Genomic DNA, 23,250 nt, shown 5'->3' on the forward strand with positions numbered 1-23,250 from the left:
AAAAGAAACAACCTAATCAAAAAATTGGTAGAAGAAATAAATAGACATTTCTCCAGGGAAGACATACAAGTGGGCAAGAGATTCATGAAAAGATGTTCATCATCGCTTGTTATTAGAGAAATGGAAATCAAAGCTACAATGAAGTCTCACATCACACTGGACAGAATGGCCATCATCAAAAAGTCCCCAAACAGTCAATGCCAGAGAGGGTGTGGAGAGAAGGGAACACTTCTTTACTATAATGTAAATTGGCACAGCTTCTATGGAGAACAGTATGGAGATTCCTTAAAAACCAAAATAAACAGCTGTCATATGACCCTGCAGTCCTACCCCTGGGCAGATATGTAGAGAAAAACATGGTACAGAAGCATGCATGCACCCCAGTGTTCACTGCAACCCTGTTCCTGGAAGCAACCTAAATATCCATTGGCAGAGGAGTGGATAACGATGTGGTCCATACGTACAGTGGAGTATTATTCAGCCATTACAAAGAATGGAATAATGCCATTTTCAGCAACATGGATGGACCTATAGAGTGTCATACTGATTAAGTCAGACAGGAAGGATACATGTATTGTATGACATCACCTATAAAGTGAAAGTGAAAGTTGCTCAGTCATGTCTGACTCTTTGCAACCCCATGGACTATACAGTCCATGGAATTCTCTAGGCCAGAATATTGGAGTGGGTAGCCTTTCCCTTCTCCAGGATATCTTCCCAACCCAGGGATCAAACCAAGGTCTCTCACATTGCAGACAGATTCTTTACCAGCTGATCCACCTGAGAAACCCAAGAATACTGGAGTGGGTTGCTGCTGCTGCTGCTAAGTCGCTTCAGTCGTGTCCAACTCTGTGCGACCCCATAGATGGCAGCCCATGAAGGTCCCCTGTCCCTGGGATTCTCCAGGCAAGAACACTGGAGTGGGTTGTCGTTTCCTTCTCCAATGCAGGAAAGTGAAAAGTGAAAGTGAAGTCACTCAGTCATGTCCGACTCTTAGCGACCCCATGGACTGCAGCCTACCAGGCTCCTCCACCCATGGGATTTTCCAGGCAAGAGTACTGGAGTGGGGTGCCATTGCCTTCGCCGACTAGAGTGGGTAGCCTATCCCTTTTCCAGCGGATCTTCCCGACCCAGGAGTTGAACCAGGGTCTCCTGCATTGCAGACAGATTCTTTGCCAGTTGAGTTATCAGGGAAGCCTGACACCCTGTATATGTGGAATCTAAAAAGAAATGATATAAATGAACTTACTTATAAAACACACAGACTTAGAGAATGAACTTAGGGTGGCTAAGGGGAAGGATGGGGGAACAGCATAGTTACAGAGTTTGGGGTGGACATGTATACACTACTGTATTTAAGTGGATAACCAGCAAAGCCCTACTGTATAGCACATGGAATGTGGCAATGTCATGTGGCAGCATGGATGGAAGGGGAGTCTGGGCGAGAATGGATACATTTATATGTATGGCTGAGTCCCTTTGCTGTCCACCTGAAACTGTCATAAAATTGTTAATCAGCTATATCCCAATACAAAATAAAGAAGCTTACAATAAAAAGTATGGTGCTAGGTGAAAGAAGCCAACTGTTTGTATAGTGGGATTGTATACTGTATATACAATCTGTGTATAGTGTGATTCCATTTATATGACATTTTGGAAAAAATGAAACTACTTGAACAAAAATCAGATCAATGGTTTCAAGAGACTGAAATTGAAAAGGGGCTCTTAGTTACAAAAGAGTGTGAGGAAAGTTTTTGATAACATGGAAATATTTCCTGTCTTGACTGTTGTGGTGTTACCCGACTGTGTTTGTTTAGCAAAATTCATTGCGTTGAACGCCTAAAAAGGATGAATTTTACACAGTGTAAAGAAATCGGTAAACCTGAATTTTATAAACAAATAGTTAAATAGTGTGAAGTCAGTATACAGCATCAGAAACTCTAGAACCATGCTAGCAGGAATGCAAATTAGTATAGTCACTTGGAAAATTTGGCAGTTTTCTTATTAAGTTAGCTATATACTATATACTTAACTTATGTCCTTTCGGTTCCACTCCTAGGTGATTATAGGGAATAATGAATATATATGTACACACATTCACTTGTAAGCAAATATTAATAGCAGTGTTATTCATGTAGTCCCAAACTGAAACATTTCTAGTCCATCAACTGTAAATGGATCAGTAGATTGTAGTGCATCCATACAATGAAATGCTATACAGAAGTTATTTAGAGAACAGCAATACAGACTCAAAAACATAAAAAGCAAACTTATGGTTACCAAAACAGAAAGGTGATGGAGGGATAAATTTGGAGCCTGAGATTAACAGATTCACGCTACTATATATAAAATTAACAACACAGACTTATTGTGTATCACAGGTAGCTATATTCAGTATCTTATACTAACATATAAGGGAAAATAATATGAAAAATATTTACATAGGTATAACTGAATCACTTTGCTGTATACCTGAAACTAACCCAATATTGTAAATCAACTACACTTTAATTTAAAAAAAAGTATCAGCAGTTATCTCAACATTATAGAATTTAAGGTCTTGATTTATCTACTTTCAAAATCTTTATTTTTCCTATTCATAAAAATGTAGATGCACTACTTTTATTATCTAATTAAAAGATATAAAACAAATTTCAAAAGAAATAAAAAGGAGTTGGCCACTGACACGTGCAGCAGCGTGGGTGAGTCTCAGAATCATTAGTAAACGAAGCTCAGCACTATGTGCCACAGGCGTCATGCCCATCATGGGCTGTAATTCTCCTTACATAAAGTGGCTGAGACATAATGTGAAATTATATGATTCTGTCTATATGAAACTATTGTAGAAACAAAACCGTATAGAGACAGAAGGCAGATCATTGGATACCAAGAGCCAGGAACTGGGACAAAGGACCTAGCTTTTTGGAGTGTTTTTATGATAATTGGTTACAGAAACAGGTATATTCAAAAGTTATTCATACCCTCAAGTATGGTCGATGTTATTATATTATGTTTTATCTCAGCAAAGATCAGTGAAAAACAGGCTCTGCATGCTTAAAATACCTAAGTTACAGAAGTGCTTATTTTGTAACCATTTTCAAATGTACCATCACTTAATATGTATAATAAATCATTAAACTTTTTATAATTTTGATTAAAATGATTAGACTTTGCTTTATTATGTCATATTTGTTGCAATTTTTTCTGTTGATGTCAATATCAAATCCATATGTTAAGGATTTTGCATACAATATATTTAATTAAAACTTTTATCTTTAACCTCCGGTAAATCAGAGTTCAAATATTAATTTTGTATATACATGTGGAGTTAATAACTAGCATTTATATTGTTCAAAGTAACTTAAGAACTATGTGAAAGGAATGTTAAAATGCCAAAGCATCTGTCACAGTACAGGGAATTGGAAGAGTGTCAGGTTATATCTCTTTCCTATGTGCTAGCCAGTTGTCTGTATTTAAAAAGCAGGATCATTACCGGTTTTATTTCTTAGTAGTTGTTAATTTTCATCAATACAATTCAGTTAGCTAATTTAAGAACTAGGAAGAGACTTAACACTGGGATTTTTATATTGATTGAAATGCATTAGCAGTAGAAACTTGCAGTTTACTTTTAACATACCTAATTTTGTACTGATTTGGGCTATTTTTGATGAGTGTTTATTCAGGTTTTTTAGTTAGTATCGTCTTACAAATGCAACTGATATAGAATCAACAGATAGTAGCCAAAATATCAGTAGAGTTCTAGTCATCCTGGGCTAGAGGACTTTGTAAGCTGATATAGTCCCCTGCCCCGTGGTGGTAGGACTCTGGTCTGTGCCAAGCCTGCCTCACCATAGGCTGCTTTTGAGTGAGTTCATGACTTTGAGCAATTGATCCTAGATAGAGTGAGGTAGAAGCCCCACTGTCTTCTTATGACCTGCCCTTGATAGTCACAAGCCATCATTTCTGCTACATCTTACTTGTTTCAGGAGAGTTATTAAATACAGCCCAGGCTCCTTGGTAGGAGAATCAAGTTCCTTCTCTTAAAGAGAAAATAGCAAAGAATTTGTGGACATGTAACAGGTTAGAACTTTGCAAAGCTGATTCTTTGAAAAGCTCAATAAAATTGACGTACTTTGCCTAACAATGAACAAAAGAGGTAACATGAATTACCAAAGTCAGAAATGAAAGAAGGGACTGCACTGCTGACTATGTAGAAATTAAGAACATTAGCAGGAAAGATCAGCTTACAAATTAAGACAATTGAGATGAGATGGACAAGTTCCTGGACACTCAGAATTGTCAAAACTTACTCAAGAAGAAGTTAAAACTCTGAATAGACCTGTGACAGATCCATTGGATTAGAATTCAAAAATCTTACTGAAGAGTCAAGGCCCAGATGGGTTAACTGACCTATCTTATTAAATAGATAAATTATAAAAATACCAAGCCTTCACAAACTCATTCAGAAGATACAGGAAGAAACACTTAACAACTCATTCTGTGAGGCCATCTTTTCCCTAATATCAATGCCAGGCAAAGATGTCACAAGAAAAAACTATAAACTAATAACCCTAATGAACATATACAAAAATGCTTTACAAAATATTGCCAAACCAAATCCAGCAGTGTACAAAAAAGATTATAAAGTAGCCATATGGGTTTTATCACAGGAACTCAAATTGGTTTAAATCTGAAAATCAGTATTAGGCACATAGTTAATAGAATACAGGATAAACAGGTAAGTAGCAGCCACCAAAAAGTCCCATACTTTTCCCATGCTACACTGTACTTAATGTTTAAAGACTGAATGCTTTGCCCCTCTGGTCATGAAAGCTAAAATGTCTTCCATTCTCACCACTTCTATTAACATTACATTGGGGATTTCAGCCTGTGTGATAAGAAAGGAAGGGCTGGAGGGGAAAAGCAAAGGCATCCAGATTAGAAATGTCTTTCTGCTAGATGACAAAGACATGTACAGTTTTTACAATGAAAAATGTAAAACAAATGGGTGTTAGAAATTAAAGACAACATCGACAGATGGAAATGTTCCATAGTCATGGATCAGAAGGTTCAGTATAAAGATGTCAGTTCTCCCCAGATCTATACATTTAATACAATCCCTATCAAAATTTAGTACACTTTTTGAGAGAAATTCAGCTGAAATACAATGAATCTAGATTTGCCAGAACAATTTTGAAAAAGAACAAAATTAGAAAACTTAAATTATCTGATTTCAAAACTTACCATAACCACAGTAATCAGAATGTGTGCTATTTATCCAATGATAGGCATATAAGTTAATGAAACTACCTTGAGAAAATGAAACTACATTGAGAATAAAGGAATAAACTAAACCCTTGCATTTATGGTCAGTTGCTTTTTAACAAAGTTGCCAACACTTAAATAAATACTTCTATAATGATTGGAAAGTCACAGACAAGAAAATGAACATCAATACACTGTTCATAAGAATTAGAAAATGGATTTAATCAAAATTTAAAATGTTTGTGCTTTAAATACATCACTTAAATATATGAAAAGATAAGTCACAGATTGAAAATTTTTGTGCATCAAATATCTCGTAAAGGAACTGTATCCAGAATGTATAGAGACCTTTTACAACTCAGTGTAGGATGAAAGAGGGAACATTTCATGCAAAGATGAGCTCGATAAAGGACAGAAATGCTATGGACCTACAGAAGCGGAAGATATTAAGAAGAGGTGGCAAGAATACCCAGAAGAACTGTACAAAAAAGATCTTCACGACCAAGATAATCACGGTGGTATGATCACTCATCTAGAGCCAGACATCTTGGAATGTGAAGTCAAGTGGGCCTTAGAAAGCATCACTACGAACAAAGCTAGTGGAGGTGATGGCATTCCAGTTGAGCTATTTCAAATCCTGAAAGATGATGCTGTGAGAGTGCTGCACTCAATATGCTAGCAAATTTGGAAAACTCAGCAGTGGGCACAGGACTGGAAAAGGTCAGTTTTCATTCCAATCCCAAAGAAAGGCAAGGCCAAAGAATGCTCAAACTACTGCACAATTGCATTCATCTCACACACTAGTAAGGTAATGTTCAAAATTCTCCAAACCAGGCTTCAGCAATATGTGAACCGTGAACTTCCAGATATCCAAGCTGGTTTTAGGAAAGGCAGAGGAACCAGAGATCAAATTGCCAACATCCGCTGGATCATCAAAAAAGCAAGAGAGTTGCAGAAGAACATCTATTTCTGCTTCATTGACTATGCCAAAGCCTTTGACTGTGTGGATCACAAGAAACTGTGGAAAATTCTGAAAGAGATGGGAATACCAGACCACCTGACCTGCCCCTTGAGAAGCCTATATGCAGGTCAGGAAGCAACAGTTAGAACAGGACATGGAACAACAGACTGGTTCCAAATAGAAAAAGGAATATGTCCAGGCTGTATATTGTCACCCTGCTTATTTAACTTATATGCAGAGTACATCATGAGAAATGCTGGGCTGGGCTGGAAGAAGCACAAGCTGGAATCAAGATTGCCAGGAGAAATATCAATAACCTCAGATATGCAGATGACACCACCCTTAAGGCAGAAAGTGAAGAGGAACTAAAAAGCCTCTTGATGAAAGTGAAAGAGGAGAGTGAAAAAGTTGGCTGGAAGCTCAGCATTCAGAAAACGAAGATCATGACATCCGGTCCCATCACTTCATGGGAAATAGATGGGGAAACAGTGTCAGACTTTATTTTGGGGGGCTCCAGAATCACTGCAGCTGGTGACTGCAGCCATGAAATTAAAAGACACTTACTCCTTGGAAGAAAAGTTGTGACCAACCTAGATAGCATATTCAAAAGCAGAGACATTACTTTGCCAACAAAGGTCCGTCTAGTCAACGCTATGATTTTTCCAGTGGTCATGTATGGATGTGAGAGTTGGACTGTGAAGAAAGCTGAGCACTGAAGAATTGATGCTTTTGAACTGTGTTGTTGGAGAAGACTCTTGAGAGTCCCTTGGACTGCAAGGAAATCCATCCAGTCCATTCTGAAGGAGATCAGCCCTGGGTGTTCTTTAGAAGGAATGATGCTAAAGCTGAAACTCCAGTACTTTGGCCACTTCATGCGAAGAGTTGACTCATTGGAAAAGACTCTGATGCTGGGAGGGATTGGGGGCAGGAGGAGAAGGGGACGACCGAGGATGAGATGGCTGGATGGCATCACGGACTCGACGGACGTGAGTTTGAGTGAACTCCGGGAAATGGTGATGGACAGGGAGGCCTGGCGTGCTGCGATTCATGGGGTCGCAAAGAGACGGACACGACTGAGAGACTGAACTGAACTGATAGGATGAAAGAAGCCACCCAGTTAATGAAGAAAGATCTGAATGGTAATTTCCTCAAAGAAAATAAATGGCTAAGCAGCACATTAAAATAAATTCAACAGTGTACATTAAAATTATAAGATATCAGTTTACACTCACTGCTGCTGCTGCTGCTACGTCTACGTCGCTTTAGTCGTGTCCGACTCTATGCAACCCCATAGATGGCAGCCCACCAGTCTCCTCTGTCCCTGGGGTTCTCCAGGCAAGAATATTGGAGTGGGTTGGCATTTCCTTCTCCAGTGCATGCATGCATGCTATGTTGCTTCAGTCGTGCCTGACTCTGTGCGACCCCGTAGACAGCAACCCACCAGGCTCTATCCACGAGATTCTCCAGGCAAGAATACTGGAGTGGGTTGCCATTTCCTTCTCCGTTACACTCACTAGTATGGCTATAATCAAAATTACATACAATAGTAAGTTTTGGCAGAGCTGTGGAAAAATTCAAACATCAATCATTGTTTGTTGGAAAGGATAATGGAAGACCATTTGGCAGTTTCTCAGAAAGTTAAAGTCAGTGTACAGCCCAACAGTTTCACTCCTAGTAATCTACCCCAAAGAAATACAATCATGTTTATCAAAGACATGTACATGAATGTTCCTATTAGCATTTTTCGTAATAGCTAAAAAGTGAAATAATTTAAATGTCCATCAGTTGGTGAAAGAATTTTTAAAATGTGTATTCTGTATTCATACAATGGAATACTACTTAGCAATCAAAAGAAATGAACTGCTTTTGCATGCTGCCACAGTGATCAGTCTGAAAAACATTATGGTTAGTGAAAGAAGCCTAATGCAAAAGATTACATGATGTCTGATTACATTTGTCTGAAATGTTCAGAAAAGGCCAGCTCATACAGATGGAAGCAGATTGATAGTTGCCTACAGCTAGGGGTAGAATTAAGCGTTAGTTCCAGATAGGCACAAGGCAACTTTCTGTGGTGATCAAAATGTTCCAAAATACATTGTGGTGATAATTGCACAACTCTAGAAATTTACTTTAAAAATATTGAATAGTACACTTACATGCATAAACTTTATGGTGTGTAAATTATACCTTTGCAAATTAAGCTTGAAAAAAAATAGGTATCTTGTCCTTAGTGGTAGGAAGAACTATCACAGCATACTTCTCTGAGATTCTGGGCTCCACATGTGGTATTTAATCCTGCCACCTATTTCCCACTGCTACTTAGTGTTGGTCAGTTGTGTCCTTTTGTATTTATATTACATTAAGAAAATAGAAAACTTGATATATTGTTAGGGTATTAAAAAAAATAGTTTCCCTTACCTTTATCCCAACCCATGAATAGGCACCTGAAGAGTGACTCCTCTTTCCTCTGATAGGTATGAAAAACATGATGTTTAAATTAATAATGTACAAATGTGTTAACTTTAAGGGATGGCTATAAAAACTGATAAAGATGTGTATACAATTTTATATGTATTTCTTAGTAACTATAATAGCTCTTAAACCAGTAAAGCAGTGAATTATTAATCATACTGTTATTAATCAATTTATAGAGCTAGATATTATAATGGTTTTGTAATGACAGCTTACCTTAATGAACAGAACATGGATAATAGACCTGTGGCTCATGCAAATCATTTGTTTAAGCATTAATTGTAGATTGAAACACCTCTAGCGTTCATTAATATAAATACATCAGTTTGAATGAGCCCAGAAGTCATGATTTATTATTGATATAACTAATGTTAAGTTTAAATTGGTACCACATCAGATTCTTTTTCTTGCAGGCGCATCTCATTAGCTCGTCCCCGCCAACTTTTTAAAGCTTCTAATATGACCCAGCGATGGCAGCGCAGGGAGATTTCAAACTTTGAGTACTTGATGTTTCTCAACACAGTAGCAGGTAATTGAAGCCTATATGCGGTAATAAGCCTATATAGCCTTATTTCAAATGATAAGCTACTAATTGTGCTATTAGATTATTTTGAGTATTCATATGAATGAAGTCATTCTGTGTAAAGCTGAAAGCATAAGCAACATACGAAGATGAGGAAAAAGCATAGCTAAAGAATAATTATTAGTGTATTGTGTGTGTACATGTATTCATAAAGGTATGATGAAAATGAAAACTAAAAAGATTGTGTGGAGACATTCATTATGAAAGATTTTCTCTCAATTTGAGGAATTAGCAGTCAATTCACAGGGAAGTTTTTGACAGTTTCTGAACAAATGAGCAATATCAGTTGGAAACAGTGTGAAGGATAAAGAAGGGGGGCGAGAGTCTAGGTAGAGAGCAAAAGTTAGGAGACAGTTACACATAAAAAGTAAGGAGGGCCTGCATTAGAGAGGTGACAGTAGGAATTAAAACAAAGGATTAGATAACACAAGAATTTACAAGGTACAAACCATCTGCCATCCAGCAGACTGAATGCTGGGAGTAAATGAGAAGAAAGTGTCAGAAAAGACTTCCAGGCTTCTGTTCTAAATCATGGGGGGGAAACCGTGGTGCTGTTAAAGGAAAAAGAAGGGAAAAATTTGATCTAGAGAAAGATGATGATTTTACTGTGCTAGCAAGGCATACAATATATCAAAAGGAGATGCTGAAGGGTAGAGGGCATTTGGAGCTTAGAGAAAGGACATTGGGTTTCATCTGCATAGAGAGATGCATAGAGACTAATCACCAAGAGATAGAGATGCGATTACCAGCCAGATGATGCAGAAAGCAGTGAGATAAGGTCTGGGGACTGCTCTTGGGCAGGACAAAAAGAGAGAGGAAAGTTGTTAAGGAAGAGAAGAGAATCAGTGGTCCCAGAAATTGTAGACTTAGTAGGAGAACTAAGTTGAAACAAATGGCTTGAGATACAGCGGGAGAGGGAGAGGGAAACGCGTAGGCCTCTGTATCGAATGTGATTCAGAGGTGAGGGGCAATTCAGAATGAATACAGGTCATGCCTTAGGCTTTAGCATCTCAGAACTTACAGGTTACTTTATAGGAGTTCATTTTCAAAATAAGCAAAAAAGTTTAAGGACTGAATGGTTGGAGATTAAATGAGAACCTTAGGTGTAGATTGGTCTTTCCTGGTGGCTCAGATGGTAAAGAATCTGCCTATAATTATTCAGGAGACCCCGGTTCAATTCCTGGGTTGGGAACTTCCCCTGTAGAAGGGATAGGCTACCCACTCCAGTATTCTTGGGCTTTTCTGGTGGCTCAGGACGGTAAAGAATCTGCCTGTAGTGCAGGAGACCTGGCTTCGATCCCTGGGCTGGAAAGATTCCCTGGAGGAGGGCATGGCAACTCATTCTAGTATTCTTGCCTGGAGAATCCCCCTGGACAGAGGAGCCTGTTGGGCTACAGTCCATAGGATTACAAAGAGTTGGACACGACTGAGCGACTAAACACAGGCATTCCATAATTATATACTGAATTTAACTTAATTAATGAGCAGGTATGTACTCTATTACTGTAGGTACAATAAACTTGATTATTTAAGCAGATAGGATAACTTCATATAGGATTTTATCTTACTGTTGATAAGATCTCAATCAGAAGGAGAGAAAAATGCAAGAGAAAAGGGATATCAAAATAGGCTGCTTTTTGCTATTAAGTTCATTTATTTTTCTGGGAGAAATTAAAACTGACAGAAATATGAAGTATGATAATTACATCTGAATTAAAATTATCCTATTATTCATATTTTGTAAGACTGTTTTCAAGTCAGTCAAGGAAGAACTCTGTTACTAATAGGCCTCAAGCTCATGATGAATAGAATGAAATAAAATGTTAAAAACATCAAATCACGAGGAAGGCTTAGATACTGAGAATCTGTGTGGAGAGCTAGTGTGATACTGAGCTGTATATTGATACGACATCTGTATATATTTGAGAACTGGGAAAGAAAGAAGGGGACAGAATACACTGTAAGAAAGGAATTCAAGCATATTAATACACTTGTCTCCCTTGTATGTTAGCCATAAAAGTTTGTTCACATGAAATCTAGGTAAATACAGGTTATAGACTAATAAAATGGTGGAGGCAGCATTTTTACTCTGGAAACAGTGATGTCACCTACTGAGCCTGCCTCCCTAAAGTGGTGATATTCAGAAAGCTGCTCTTTATTCATATTGTTAATAGACCTGAATGTGTCATTGAATGTCTTTGATTTAGAAGAAACATAGAAGATTGTGTGGCATCATTTGGGAATTAAATAAGCAACCTCGATGATACCATGAATTATATTCAAAGGGGCATAGAATTTGAAAGCTTTCACAGGAATTTCAGAGTTATTTGGAATAACTCATCAATCATTTTACAGGTGACTAATGAATGCCCACAGGGGTTAAGTCACTTGAACTTGGTTTATTAGTTGGTTAGTTAATTAATGGCAGAGAAAGGATTCTGGTTTTGAAAAACTCTTAGGTGATAGGAAATTGTTTTTTAAATTCTTAGTGAAGATTATTTTTTTGGTTTCAAATAATAAAAATAGTTGTGGAATTTATAAGAACATTAGCATGGGTACAGAGTATCTAGATTTAAATATAGTTCAACCATTGCTAGCTCCGTGATTTGGGGCACGTTACATAAACGTGCCTCAATTTTCTATCTGTAAAATGGGGTTATCCTAATTTCATAGAGTTATTGTGAAAAATAAATGAAATAATGAATAAATGATAGCACCGGGAACAGTGTTTGGCACTCAGAAATTGTTGTTCTTGTTATTTTTAATAAAATATATTCCAGAATGTTTATCATCTTATTATTCTAAATTAAGAATGACTTCTTTCCCTCTTCCAGGACGGACTTACAATGACTTAAATCAGTATCCTGTCTTTCCATGGGTCATTACTAATTATGATTCGGAAGAACTGGATCTTACTTTGCCAAGTAACTTCAGAGATTTGTCCAAGGTAATTTCTTAGTTCATCTGAAATACTGTGTATAAAATATTATATATTATCTTGCATATAAAAAGAAAACTGATTATCTTTATTTTCACAACACTTTAAAAAAACTTTTTAATATTATAACTTTAATATATTTATCTTTTAAATGTATTTTCATTATTCTCAAATTTAAAACAGAGAAATTTAATATGCATGATAACCTTGATGGCAATTAAAGTTTGAATTCCACAGATTCAGTGCTTAAACCTTTCTTGGCTTATTGTTGAATACAGAATGCTTCTTTCTTATCTCCGCACTTTGCTTCCTCTGCCTTGAACATTTATCTCTGCTCTGTGAATGGCTGACCCTCTCAGCCCTTCAGGGACACTACCTCATAGAGACTGTTACTGATCCCTTCCTCTTGTCAAAGCATCTAAAATGACCTGCATTTCACATATTTTTCTACCTCATTGTTTTGGTTCTTCTTGTTTCATTGTTCACCATTATTTCCCTCTTGCCAAGTATAGAGTGTGTATTATTAAATACAATAAATGTATTAAGTGAATTAAATAATAAAATGTACATGACATTTCCTCCAAGTTCTAAAAAATTAATTCTAACTGTATTACATTTTAAAATGTGAAACACATACATAAAAAAACAAAAACTACCCCTAATTTACCACATATAAGTAAGTAATAATTACCTTATATTATACACAATGGTTATTATATAAACATTTCTCATATCTTCAAGTATCATTAAGAAGTTTCCTTTTCTGTCATAAATTTTCAATAAATCATTTTGTGATTAAAAAATGAGGTTATTGCCTCTTTTTTCTTTTTCACTTTTTATAATGGAGAATTCCAAGCATATACAGAAGAAGACCAAACAGGATAATAATAAGTAGACGAAACAGGTACATTCTCGCGTGTCAATCACTGTGCTTCAGTAATTATCACCTGTAGTTCCTCTTGTTTTATTTTTACTCTCGTTTTCTCTCCCCTTTCCCATATTACTTTGAAGCAAATTTCAGACATCATATCATTCCATTCATAAATATGTCAGTATATACTTCTAAAAACTTTCCAGAGTACAACCATAATACCATTAGTAAACTTAAAAATATTAACAATACTTTCTTAATATCATCAAATACCCAGTAGGTTGAATTAATATCATCAAATACCATTAACAAATTTAAAAATATTAACAGTACTTTCTTAATATCATCAAATACCCGGTAGGCTTTCAAAATTGTATTTAGTTTCTTTTTTTTTTTTTCCTTTATTTATTTATTTATTTATTTTTTAAATTTTAAAATCTTTAATTCTTACATTCAGTCAGGATACAAACAAGAACCACACATTGCAATTAAGTCTTTTTATTCTGTGGCGTTCTCTTTCATCTCCCCCACCCCCCAACTTTTTAGTTGAAGAAGTATATTGTCTTGTACATTTTCTCATAGTGTGGATTTTGCTTATTGCATCTGTGTGGCATAATCTACAGGTTTCTGTGTCTCCTATATTCCTTGTAAATTGGTAGTTGATTCCAGAGTTTTATAGAATTCAGAATCGGGGTTTTTTTTTTAGCAAAACTGCTTCATAGGAAACTGTTGCACTCTTCTGTCAGAGGACGTGTACTATATAATTTGCTGTTTTTATAATTTTATTTATTTTGGCTGCACTGAGTCCTCGTTGCTGCGTGGGCTTTACTCTAGTTGCGGGAAGCGGGGGCTGCTCTTTTTCTGGCTCCTGGGCTTCTCGCTGCAGTGGCATCTCCAGCGCAGCAGGGCTCTAGGGCACAAGGGCCGCAGTCGTTGGCGCACATGGCTCGGTAGTTGTGGCTCCCAGGCTCTGGAGCACAGGGAGCGTAGTTTTGGTGCTTGGGCTTAGTTGCCCCCCAGCATGTGGGATCTTCCTTAACCAGGGATTGAACCTATGTCTCCTGCATCAGCAGGCAGATTCTTCATCACTGAGCCAGCAGGAAAGCCCCTCTAATTTACTTTTCTTTTGTCATATTTAATGCCAGAACTCATTAGTTCAGTAGGCATTGCAAAATCATGGTATTTAAATTCTATCACTTTTATTTCATGTATTATTTGGAACCATTTTCTAAAGAGATGACATCCCTTCATCTGTTATTAAGTTTTTCAGTGGCACATAACATTGGAAAGGCAGGATAAACGTTTCTTTTTATATACCAGGTTTTAAAACAATTAATTGGTTCCCAACACCCTCCAATGAAACCTAATTAAAAAATATTTATCTTTAGGAATTTGTACACAAAACTGAAGTGTTTTTGATGTTTCAACCCACTGCAGTTAGTATTTTCATTGATGATCTCTTGTTCCTGCTTTGATCAAGGGGAGTTTCTTCAAGTTGTCCCTGTGTTGTTTTGATACAGTCTTAGTAGTCTGAAAACTTCCATGCTCTCTGATATAACAAGGTGCTTTAGTCTTAACCCTCACATTTTCTGGCCCAGTTCTAGTATTTAGTATCATTTATTTCTTTAAGGCACCCTAGTGGGAGTCCTTTTACATGGAAATGTATGTGAAACACGCAGTTTGGACCATTGTCCTTGTTGCTACAGGTGTGTGCTCATCACGCAGTCATATTCAACTCTGCAACTGTAGCCTGTCAGGCTCCTCTGAGCATGGGATTTTGCAGGCAAGAGTACTGGAGTGGGTTGCCATTTCCTATTCCAGGGTTGCTGCTGGATTTATCTTTGTTTCTAGCCCCTTCAGAAAGACCTAGGAAAGAAAAACTAAGATGAAACACTTCATGAGTTGAAACTGATTCCCCCAGTTAAATTTAGGAGCATGAAGAATTTAGAAGCAAAAAATATTCCTTTAATGTAAAAGGAACACTGTACCCCTGCTCCTATCTGTTCAGTCAGTCAGAAAGTCCAGTCTTTTTCCTACAACTCTTAGAAATTTCAGTACCTGAAGAATGTTTATATAGTCTACAAGTCTAACCTGGAGGTTCTTTGCTGCCTTTCCCCTACCTATTTCCTGAGCCCCTGTTGCTCCGTTATCCTTCTAGGTCACTCTGGAGTTCTCAGAACATGAGACTTCTTTCTAAGATTGTACATAGTCCCGTCCCTTAACTCTTTCAAATCCGTTTTAGGCTTTAGTGAAGTATTTAAGTAAAGCTTTACTGAGTACCCAATCACATCAGAAGTACAGGCTCTAAGCAATTTATAGTCTCAGTCTGAGGATCACTGCCTACTCTGCAGATTACTGCAAGATAGGTTCTAATTTATTCACCATATCCGGTGTCCTCCACGCGGAATCCAAGATTTCCCCTTTTTTGATGTTGGAGGAAGAGTGTTCCCTTCTTTGCCTGTCTCAGGTGTACCCTCTTGTCCTGGCTTGATAACATTAGGAATGTCCAGGAGTAACTTCATCTGTATGCACAGGGTACAGTCTGATTCTCCCCAAAGTCTAGTTGAAGTAGTCACCAGAGGTATCAGCACGAAGGTCAACATTTTCGTCATGACAAACAATGGTGTTTAGGCCCTAGCCTTTGCCTGTTTGATCAGCACCTCTTCTGCCTCTGCCCCATACCTTTGCTGTCGTCATCTGATGCTATATTGCTTCATGTTCTCTTTCACCTTTTGTGCCTTTGCTGTTGCTGTTCCCATCATCAAAAAATTTGTACTTGCGCAGTACTCTCTATATTCTTCTTCTCTAGTGCATTACATAATTTATTATAATTTTACATTTTCTTCTCTGTTTCCTATTAAGGGAAATCGTTGAATAGAAAGATTTAGTTTTTTAATTTCTATATTTTTGGTGCCTGGTATAGTACTTCAGTTCAGTTCAGTTCAGTCACTCAGTCGTGTCCAACTCTTTGCGACCCCGTGAACTGCAGCACGCCAGGCCTCCCTGTCCATCACCAACTCCCAGGGTCTACCCAAACCCATGTCCATCGAGTGGGTGATGCCATCCAACCATCTCATCCTCTCTCATCGCCTTCTCCTCCTGCCCTCAATCTATCACAGCATCAGGATCTTTTCAAATGAACTTAGTACTTAGGTATAGTACTTAGAACTAGGAAATTGTTCTGTTCAGTTCAGTTGCTCAGTTGTGTCTGACTCTTTGCAACCCCATGAACTGCAGCACACCAGGCCTCCCTGTCCATCACCAACTCCTGGAGTTTACCCAAACTCATGTCCATTGAATTGGTGATGCCATCCAACCATCTAATACTCTGTCGTCCCTTTCTCCTCCCGTCCTCAATCTTTCCCAGCATCAGGTTCTTTTGAAATGAGTCAACTCTTCGCATCAGGTGGCCAAAATATTGGAGTTTCAGCTTCAGCATCAGTCCTTCCAAGAAACACCCAGGACTGATCTCCTTTAGGATGGACTGGTTGGATCTCCTTGCAGTCGAAGGGACTCAAGAGTCTTCTCCAACACCACAGTTCAAAAGCATCAATTCATCAGTGCCCAGCTTGCTTTATAGATCAACTCTCACATCCATACATGACTACTGGAAAAATAGTAGTCAAAATTCTTCTTGCCACCTCTTCTTAATATCTTCTGCTTCTATCTTCTACCATTTCTGTCCTTTATTGAGCCTATCTTTGCATGAAATGTTCCCTTGGTATCTCCAATTTTCTTGAAGAGATCTCTAGTCTTCCCCATTGTATTGTTTTCCTCTATTTCTTTGCGTGGATCACTGAGGAAGGCTTTTTATCGCTCCTTGCTATTCTTTGGAACTCTGCATTCAGATGCTTATATCTTTCCATTTCTCCTTTGATTTTCGCTTCTCTTCTTTTCACAGCTATTTGTAAGGCCTCCTCAGACAGCCATTTTGCTATTTTGCTTTTCTTTTTCTTGGGGATGGTTTTGATCCCTGTCTCCTGTACAAAGTCATGAACCTCTGTCCATAGTTCATCAGGCACTCTGTCTATCAGATATTGTCCCTTTAATCTAATTTTCACTTCCGCTGTATAATCATAAGGGATTTGGTTTAGGTCATACATGAATGGTCTAGTGGTTTTCCCCACTTTCTTTGATTTAAGTCTGAGTTTGGGTATCAGGAGCTCATGATATGAGCCACAGTCAGCTCCCGGTCTTGTTTTTGCTGACTGTATAGAGCTTCTCCATCTTTGGCTGCAAAGAATATAATCAGTCTGATTTCGGCATTGGCCATCTGGTGATGTCCATGTGTAGAGCCTTCTCTTGTGTTGTTGGAAGAGGGTGTTTGCTATGACCAATGCATTCTCTTGGCAAAACTCTATTAGCCTTTGCCCTGCTTCATTCTGTACTCTAAGGCCAAATATGCCTATTACCCCTAGTGTTTCCTGCCTTTCTACTTTTGCATCCCAATCCCTTATAATGAAAAGGACATGTTTTTTGGGTGTCAATTCTAGAAGATCTTGTAAGTCTTCATAGAACCATTCAACTTCAGCTTCTTCAGCATTATTGGTTGGGGGATAGACTTGGGTTACCATGATATTGAATGGTTTGCCTTGGAAACAAACAGAGATCATTCTGTCGTTTTTGAGATTGCATCCAGGTACTGCATTTTGAACTCTTTTGTTGACCATGATGGCTACTCCATTTCTTCGAAAGGATTCCTGCCTACAGTAGTAGATATAATGGTCATCTGAGTTAAATTCACCCATTCCAGTCCATTTTAGTTCACTGATTCCTAAAATGTCAAAGTTCACTCTTGCCATCTCCTGTTTGATCACTTTCAATTTTCCTTAATTCATGGACCTAACATTCCAGGTTCCTATGCAATATTTCTCTTTACAGCATCAGACCTTGCTTCTATCACCAGTCACATCCACAACTGTGTGTTGTTTTTGCTTTGGCTCCATCCCTTCATCCTTTCTGGAGTTATTTCTCCACTGATCTCCAGTAGCATATTGGGCATCTAGTGACGTGGGGAGTTCCTCTTTCAGCATCCTATCATTTTGCCTTCATACTGTTCATGGGTTCTCAAGGCAAGAAGACTGAAGGGTTTGCCCTTTCCTTCTCCAGTGGACCACATTTTGGTAGACCTCTCCACCATGCCCGCCCATCTTGTGTGGCCCCCACAGGGCATGGCTTAGTTTCATGAGTTCGACAAGACCGTAGTCCATGTGATCAGATTGGCTAGTTTTCTGTGGTTGTGGTAAGTTTCTGTGATTGTGGTAAGAAATTGTAGAAGTTTGTGTATCTCCTTTTTCACTTTTAAAGGAGAGTTTTCATTTTCAAAAGAAAGCCTTATCTGGGATTAGTTTGTAGATTATAGAACAAAACCGAAACAATCTGATTCAACAATTGGTGAGGAGTTTTACTCGGCAGTTCTTCAAAGAAGTTATACTGATAGCCAATGAGCAGATGAAAAGGTGTTCAGACACTACTTGATGTTTAGAAAACGTATATCAAAACCACAATGAGATACCACTTCACACCTGGTAGTGTGGCTTAATTAGAAAATAAATAAACCTAACATAACAAGTATTGGTAAAGATTTGGAGAAATTGGAACCCATGTGCACTGCTGGTAGGAATGTAAACTTGTAAATCTGATGTGGAAAAAAGTATGGCAATTACTTCAAAATAAAAAAAAAAGGAATTACCTTAAGATCCAGTTAGTCCACTTTTTAAATATAATTTCATTTATTTCTGACTGTGCCGGGTGTTTGTCGCTGCGCGGACTTTTCTGCAGTTGCGGTGAGCGGTGGCTACCTTCTAGGTGCGGCGTGCAGTTTCTCACACGCAGTAACTTCTCCTGTTGCGAAGCATGGGCTTCAGTGGTTGTGGCACCTGGGCTCTAGAGCACAGGGTCAGTAGTTTATCGCAGGGGCTTAGTTGCTCCATAGCACGTGGGGTCCTCCCAGGTCAGGGATGGAAGCTGCATGTCCTGCATTGGCAGGCAGATTCTTTACCCCTGAGCCATAGGAAAGACCCCAGCTATTCCAGTTTTGAGTATGTACCCTAGAGAAAAGCTGAGACTTGAAGATATATTTGGATACCCATTTTCATATTTTAGGAAGTTAACCAAAAGATGGAAGCAGTCCGTAAACAGAAGGTGGTACACATATACAGTGGAATATTGTTCAGCCTTTACCAGGGAGGGACCTCTGACACGTGCTGCAGTGTGGAAGAACCTTGAAGACATTATGCTAAGTAAAACAAGACATTCACAAAAGGACAGCTATTGTATGATTTCACTCACATGAGGCATTTAGAAGAATCAAACTCATAGAGATAGTAGTAGAATGCTGGTTGCCAAGGCCTGAGTGTGTTGTGAGGAATGGAGACTTCTTTAATGAGAGTAGAGTCTCAGTTTTGCAAAATAAAACAAGTTCTGGAGATGGAAGGTGGCGATGGTTGCCTGACAGCCTGAGTACTTAATGCCACTGAACTGTACACGTAAAAGTGGGTAAAATGATAAATTTCATGTTATGACTATTTTACCACAATTTAAGAAAAAAAGAAAAAGGAGGCCAGTAAGAGGAGAAAAAAGAGTTGGTTAGTAAACTAAACACAAAATAGAAGTTTGAAAAAGCACCTGCATGTTTCTGCTTTTGCTTCCCTTTGACCTCCTTGAGAACATGCCCTGGTTAACTAGCTGCAGGGTCAAGACTGACACGTAGAGGATGGCTGAGCTGTGCGAGCTGAGGCCAGCCCACACCATGTAGCCCTCAGCTGACCGCAGACTCAGGAGCAGGCACAGCCAAGAGCAGCCAGATGTGGCCCAGATCAGCAGAAGTTCCCTGGTGCCCCATTGACTGTGAGGAATAATAAATGGAGAAATATTTTCTTGTTGTTTTTCTTGGGGGGGAGGGAGGGGAGTTTTTTAAAGAAAACGAAAAAAGGAAAGTCTTACTTACATTCAGGTGCTGTATTTGTTCTAAAACCCTGTGTATTTCACTGGAACCTGTAGAACTCTCTTGTCTAATAAAAATGAGGACTGTATTTGACTTGTGTCGTGAACCGTGCAGTAGGTTAATAGTAAACTCTGGACAGCTCTTTAATTCTCAGGCTGTTATATCCCACTGTCTCTCCTTTATTTGAATTTTATGTGTGGGAAAGTAAAAATCTCATTTTTCATTAAGTTGTTAAAGTATAAAATTTGCTTCACAAAATAAATATATACCCTTTCTCGACATCTAGAAGAACTCCCTTGTTTTCCTTAAACTCAGTCCTCCAGTTTGAACTTCCGTGTAAGCACATAGCTTAAGAGGCTTTGTGCTTTGGGGGGCTTTTTGTAGGCTCTTTAAGGCGCAGTGAGTAGTTGGATGGATTGTGGACCAGGAGCATGTTCACATCTGAATGGAACAGGCTGTAATGGTGATAGCTGGGAGGCTGTTTGGATTTTCCTGCTGAGGTTGTATTTCTCTCCTCTGCCACCGCTGGACTGAACAAGTGCTCCCACCCCGTTGGCGTGTCCTACCACTTCTTGCCAAAGGTCTGTTCACTGACCCTTATCTTTGTTCTCTATCCCACTAACAGTCTTACATGCCCAGAAGAAAGCCTTCAGAACAATTTTTTTGAAGTAGGCCCTATGAATTTTTTCATTATGAGAATCCAATGAAATGGTATCAGCAAAATGCAGTTATTACTTGCCAGCTAAACAGAATCTTTTATTAAAATTGAATCTTATTTGTATGTTACAGCTGTTTCTAAGGACCTTGCCAAGTAGTTTTGCTGGATGTGTAAAATGCTGTTTTAACTAATGCCTTTATAACTTATCTCTGTATGTGATAAATAAGGTATTTTAATGTCCCACTAAAGGACCAATAGTAATTTTGCTTTTTTTATTTCGTTAGATTATAAGTAAGAAGGGGAGGGGAGTTCAGAACCAAAGCGAAAGAGTCATTTTCATTACCATCTATCCATAAATGTCCATATCCACTATACAGAGACATAAAAATATCATTTTTTTGATTTAGTGCCTTTAATTGTAGGAGTATCCATTTTTATATTATAAGAGATTTTGTGAAAGAATTGCTTTTTGTGCTGACAAAGGAATATTTATAAAAAGTGTTTTCAACAAGAGCTGAACAGCACATATTGTATAGCCAACAGTGGTGTGATTAGCAGAGCTGGAAGAAGTAGGGAGCTCTAATACTCAACCACATAAGTTACAACTAACATCTCCTCTCCTGTAAAGCAGCAGTAACTCAAATGCTACAAAAGTCTTTCAAGTTCATAAAAATGGAATTCTACTCATACTAATTGTTTTCATTAACTATTGATGGAAATAAGTGAGTTTGGACTTAAATTATTTTAAGTAAAATAAGCAAGCATATATGATATTTGAAAATTGTACTCTGTGCATATAAAATTGTTTATAAATTATATCTCATTCCTATTGATATTAAGGTCTGCCACAATGTTTCCAGTGTGATTCCATTTTCAAGTATCTGTTTATAGACATATTTTCAGGAATGTGTCACATACATAAAATGAGCTGTATCTGTAAGAAAAATGATTATAATAGAATTATATGCCTGGAGAAGGAAATTGCAACCTCCTCTAGTATTCTTGCCTGGAAAACCCCATGGACAGAGGAGCCTGGCGGGCTGCAGTTCATGGGGTTGTAAAGTGTCAGACATGCCTGAGTGTGTATGCACACACACATACACTCTCACACACACACAGATGTGCACGCACACATGCACTCTCTCTTTCTCTGCATTATGAGGAGACACCATAGGCGTGCCTTTTACTTCTGCATTCGGAGCTGCTTTGAAGGTGTCATCCACTTGGTATGAATAGAATGCTAGATTTCTAATTTAAAAAGTAGATATACAACATATATGCACATATGCAACTGAATCACCTTGCTGTGCACTTGAAACATTGTTAGTCAACTATACATCAATAAAATACATATATTAAGACAAAAAATATTAGAATTATATGGAAGTTTTCCCACAGTATACATTTAGCAAATACTGCTGCTGCTGCTGCTAAGTCGCTTCAGTCGTGTTCAACTCTGTGTGACCCCATAAATGGCAGCCCATGAGGGTCCCCCGTCCCTGGGATTCTCCAGGCGAGAACACTGGAGTGGGTTGCCATTTCCTTTTCCAGTGCGTGAAAGTGAAGTCGCTCCGTTGTGTCCGACTCTTAGCCCACCAGGCTCCTCTGTCTATGGAATTCTCCAGGTAAGAGTACTGGAGTGGGTTGCCATTTCCTTCTCCTTAGCAAATACTACTATTTGTTTAAGTAAACTTGTGAAATCAAAGAAAACATTGTGTGCAAAGCTTAACTTAAATCATAAACAGGTCTTATCCTCATGCTTAAGTGGATAATATAGCCTGACTAGCTTTTTTAAATGAACTGAATTATTTATGCATATTTATATCCATTTTATGTCCCCAGAGTTTTGATACAAAACTACAGTTTTATTTGGTAATCTTGTCCATGTTTTACAGGAATTCTCTTTCTGAAGCTGAATTAATGTAATTAACAGCCTTTCTTCTGTATTATTTTTCTAATCATTCTCTTTAGAAAGAAAAGTTCTGAGACAGATAATGTAAAAAATGTCCTTTTGAAGTTCAAGAATTCAATTTTATATTCCTTGTAATAATTGCAGTGTAATATTGTCATTTGTTAAGATCAAATCTATTTTAGTTTGAAAATGTGAGGAAAGTTTATTATTTTCTTCTATTGAGAAACTCCTCATTTAACATAATGCTTTAATCTTTTAAAGCTGAAAAAAAGTAGAAATCGGCTTTGAAGTTGTTTTTTCCCTCCAGTTTCCCTGTTGTTTCATCACCAGTCTAAAATTCTGACTGATGAGAAGACAGATCTAACCATGCATAAACTTTGGAGTGACATTAATCCATATTTTGCAAATACACATTGAGTTTAGTTTTATATTTTGACAGCCTCCTTGAAAGAGACAAGAATATTTTCTTTTTGTCTTTTCTTTATAAGAAGTTATAATCAGGGCCAGGAATATATTTACAAAATGTCATACCATAAAAACAAATTATAATAGCTGTTGTTTCAGTACCAGAGATTTCATGGTGGGTTAATAAGATTTTTTTTGTGCTGTTATGACTTTTTTTCCTTAGTAGGAGATTGTGTAAG

General features: G+C 37.9%; 1 protein-coding gene across 1 annotated transcript in view; it reads left to right on the forward strand.

Moving 5' to 3' along the window:
- Positions 1 to 23,250, forward strand: part of LRBA (LPS responsive beige-like anchor protein) — a 746,329-nt gene that overhangs the window by 527,616 nt on the left and 195,463 nt on the right. Inside the window, exons 43-44 of the mRNA XM_068990001.1 lie at positions 9,112 to 9,227; positions 12,116 to 12,228. Coding sequence (XP_068846102.1) covers positions 9,112 to 9,227; positions 12,116 to 12,228 — 229 coding nt within the window. The remainder of the gene's footprint in view (positions 1 to 9,111; positions 9,228 to 12,115; positions 12,229 to 23,250) is intronic.

Source organism: Capricornis sumatraensis, chromosome 17 (assembly GCF_032405125.1).
Source record: "Capricornis sumatraensis isolate serow.1 chromosome 17, serow.2, whole genome shotgun sequence".
Taxonomy (NCBI): Eukaryota; Metazoa; Chordata; class Mammalia; order Artiodactyla; family Bovidae; genus Capricornis; species Capricornis sumatraensis.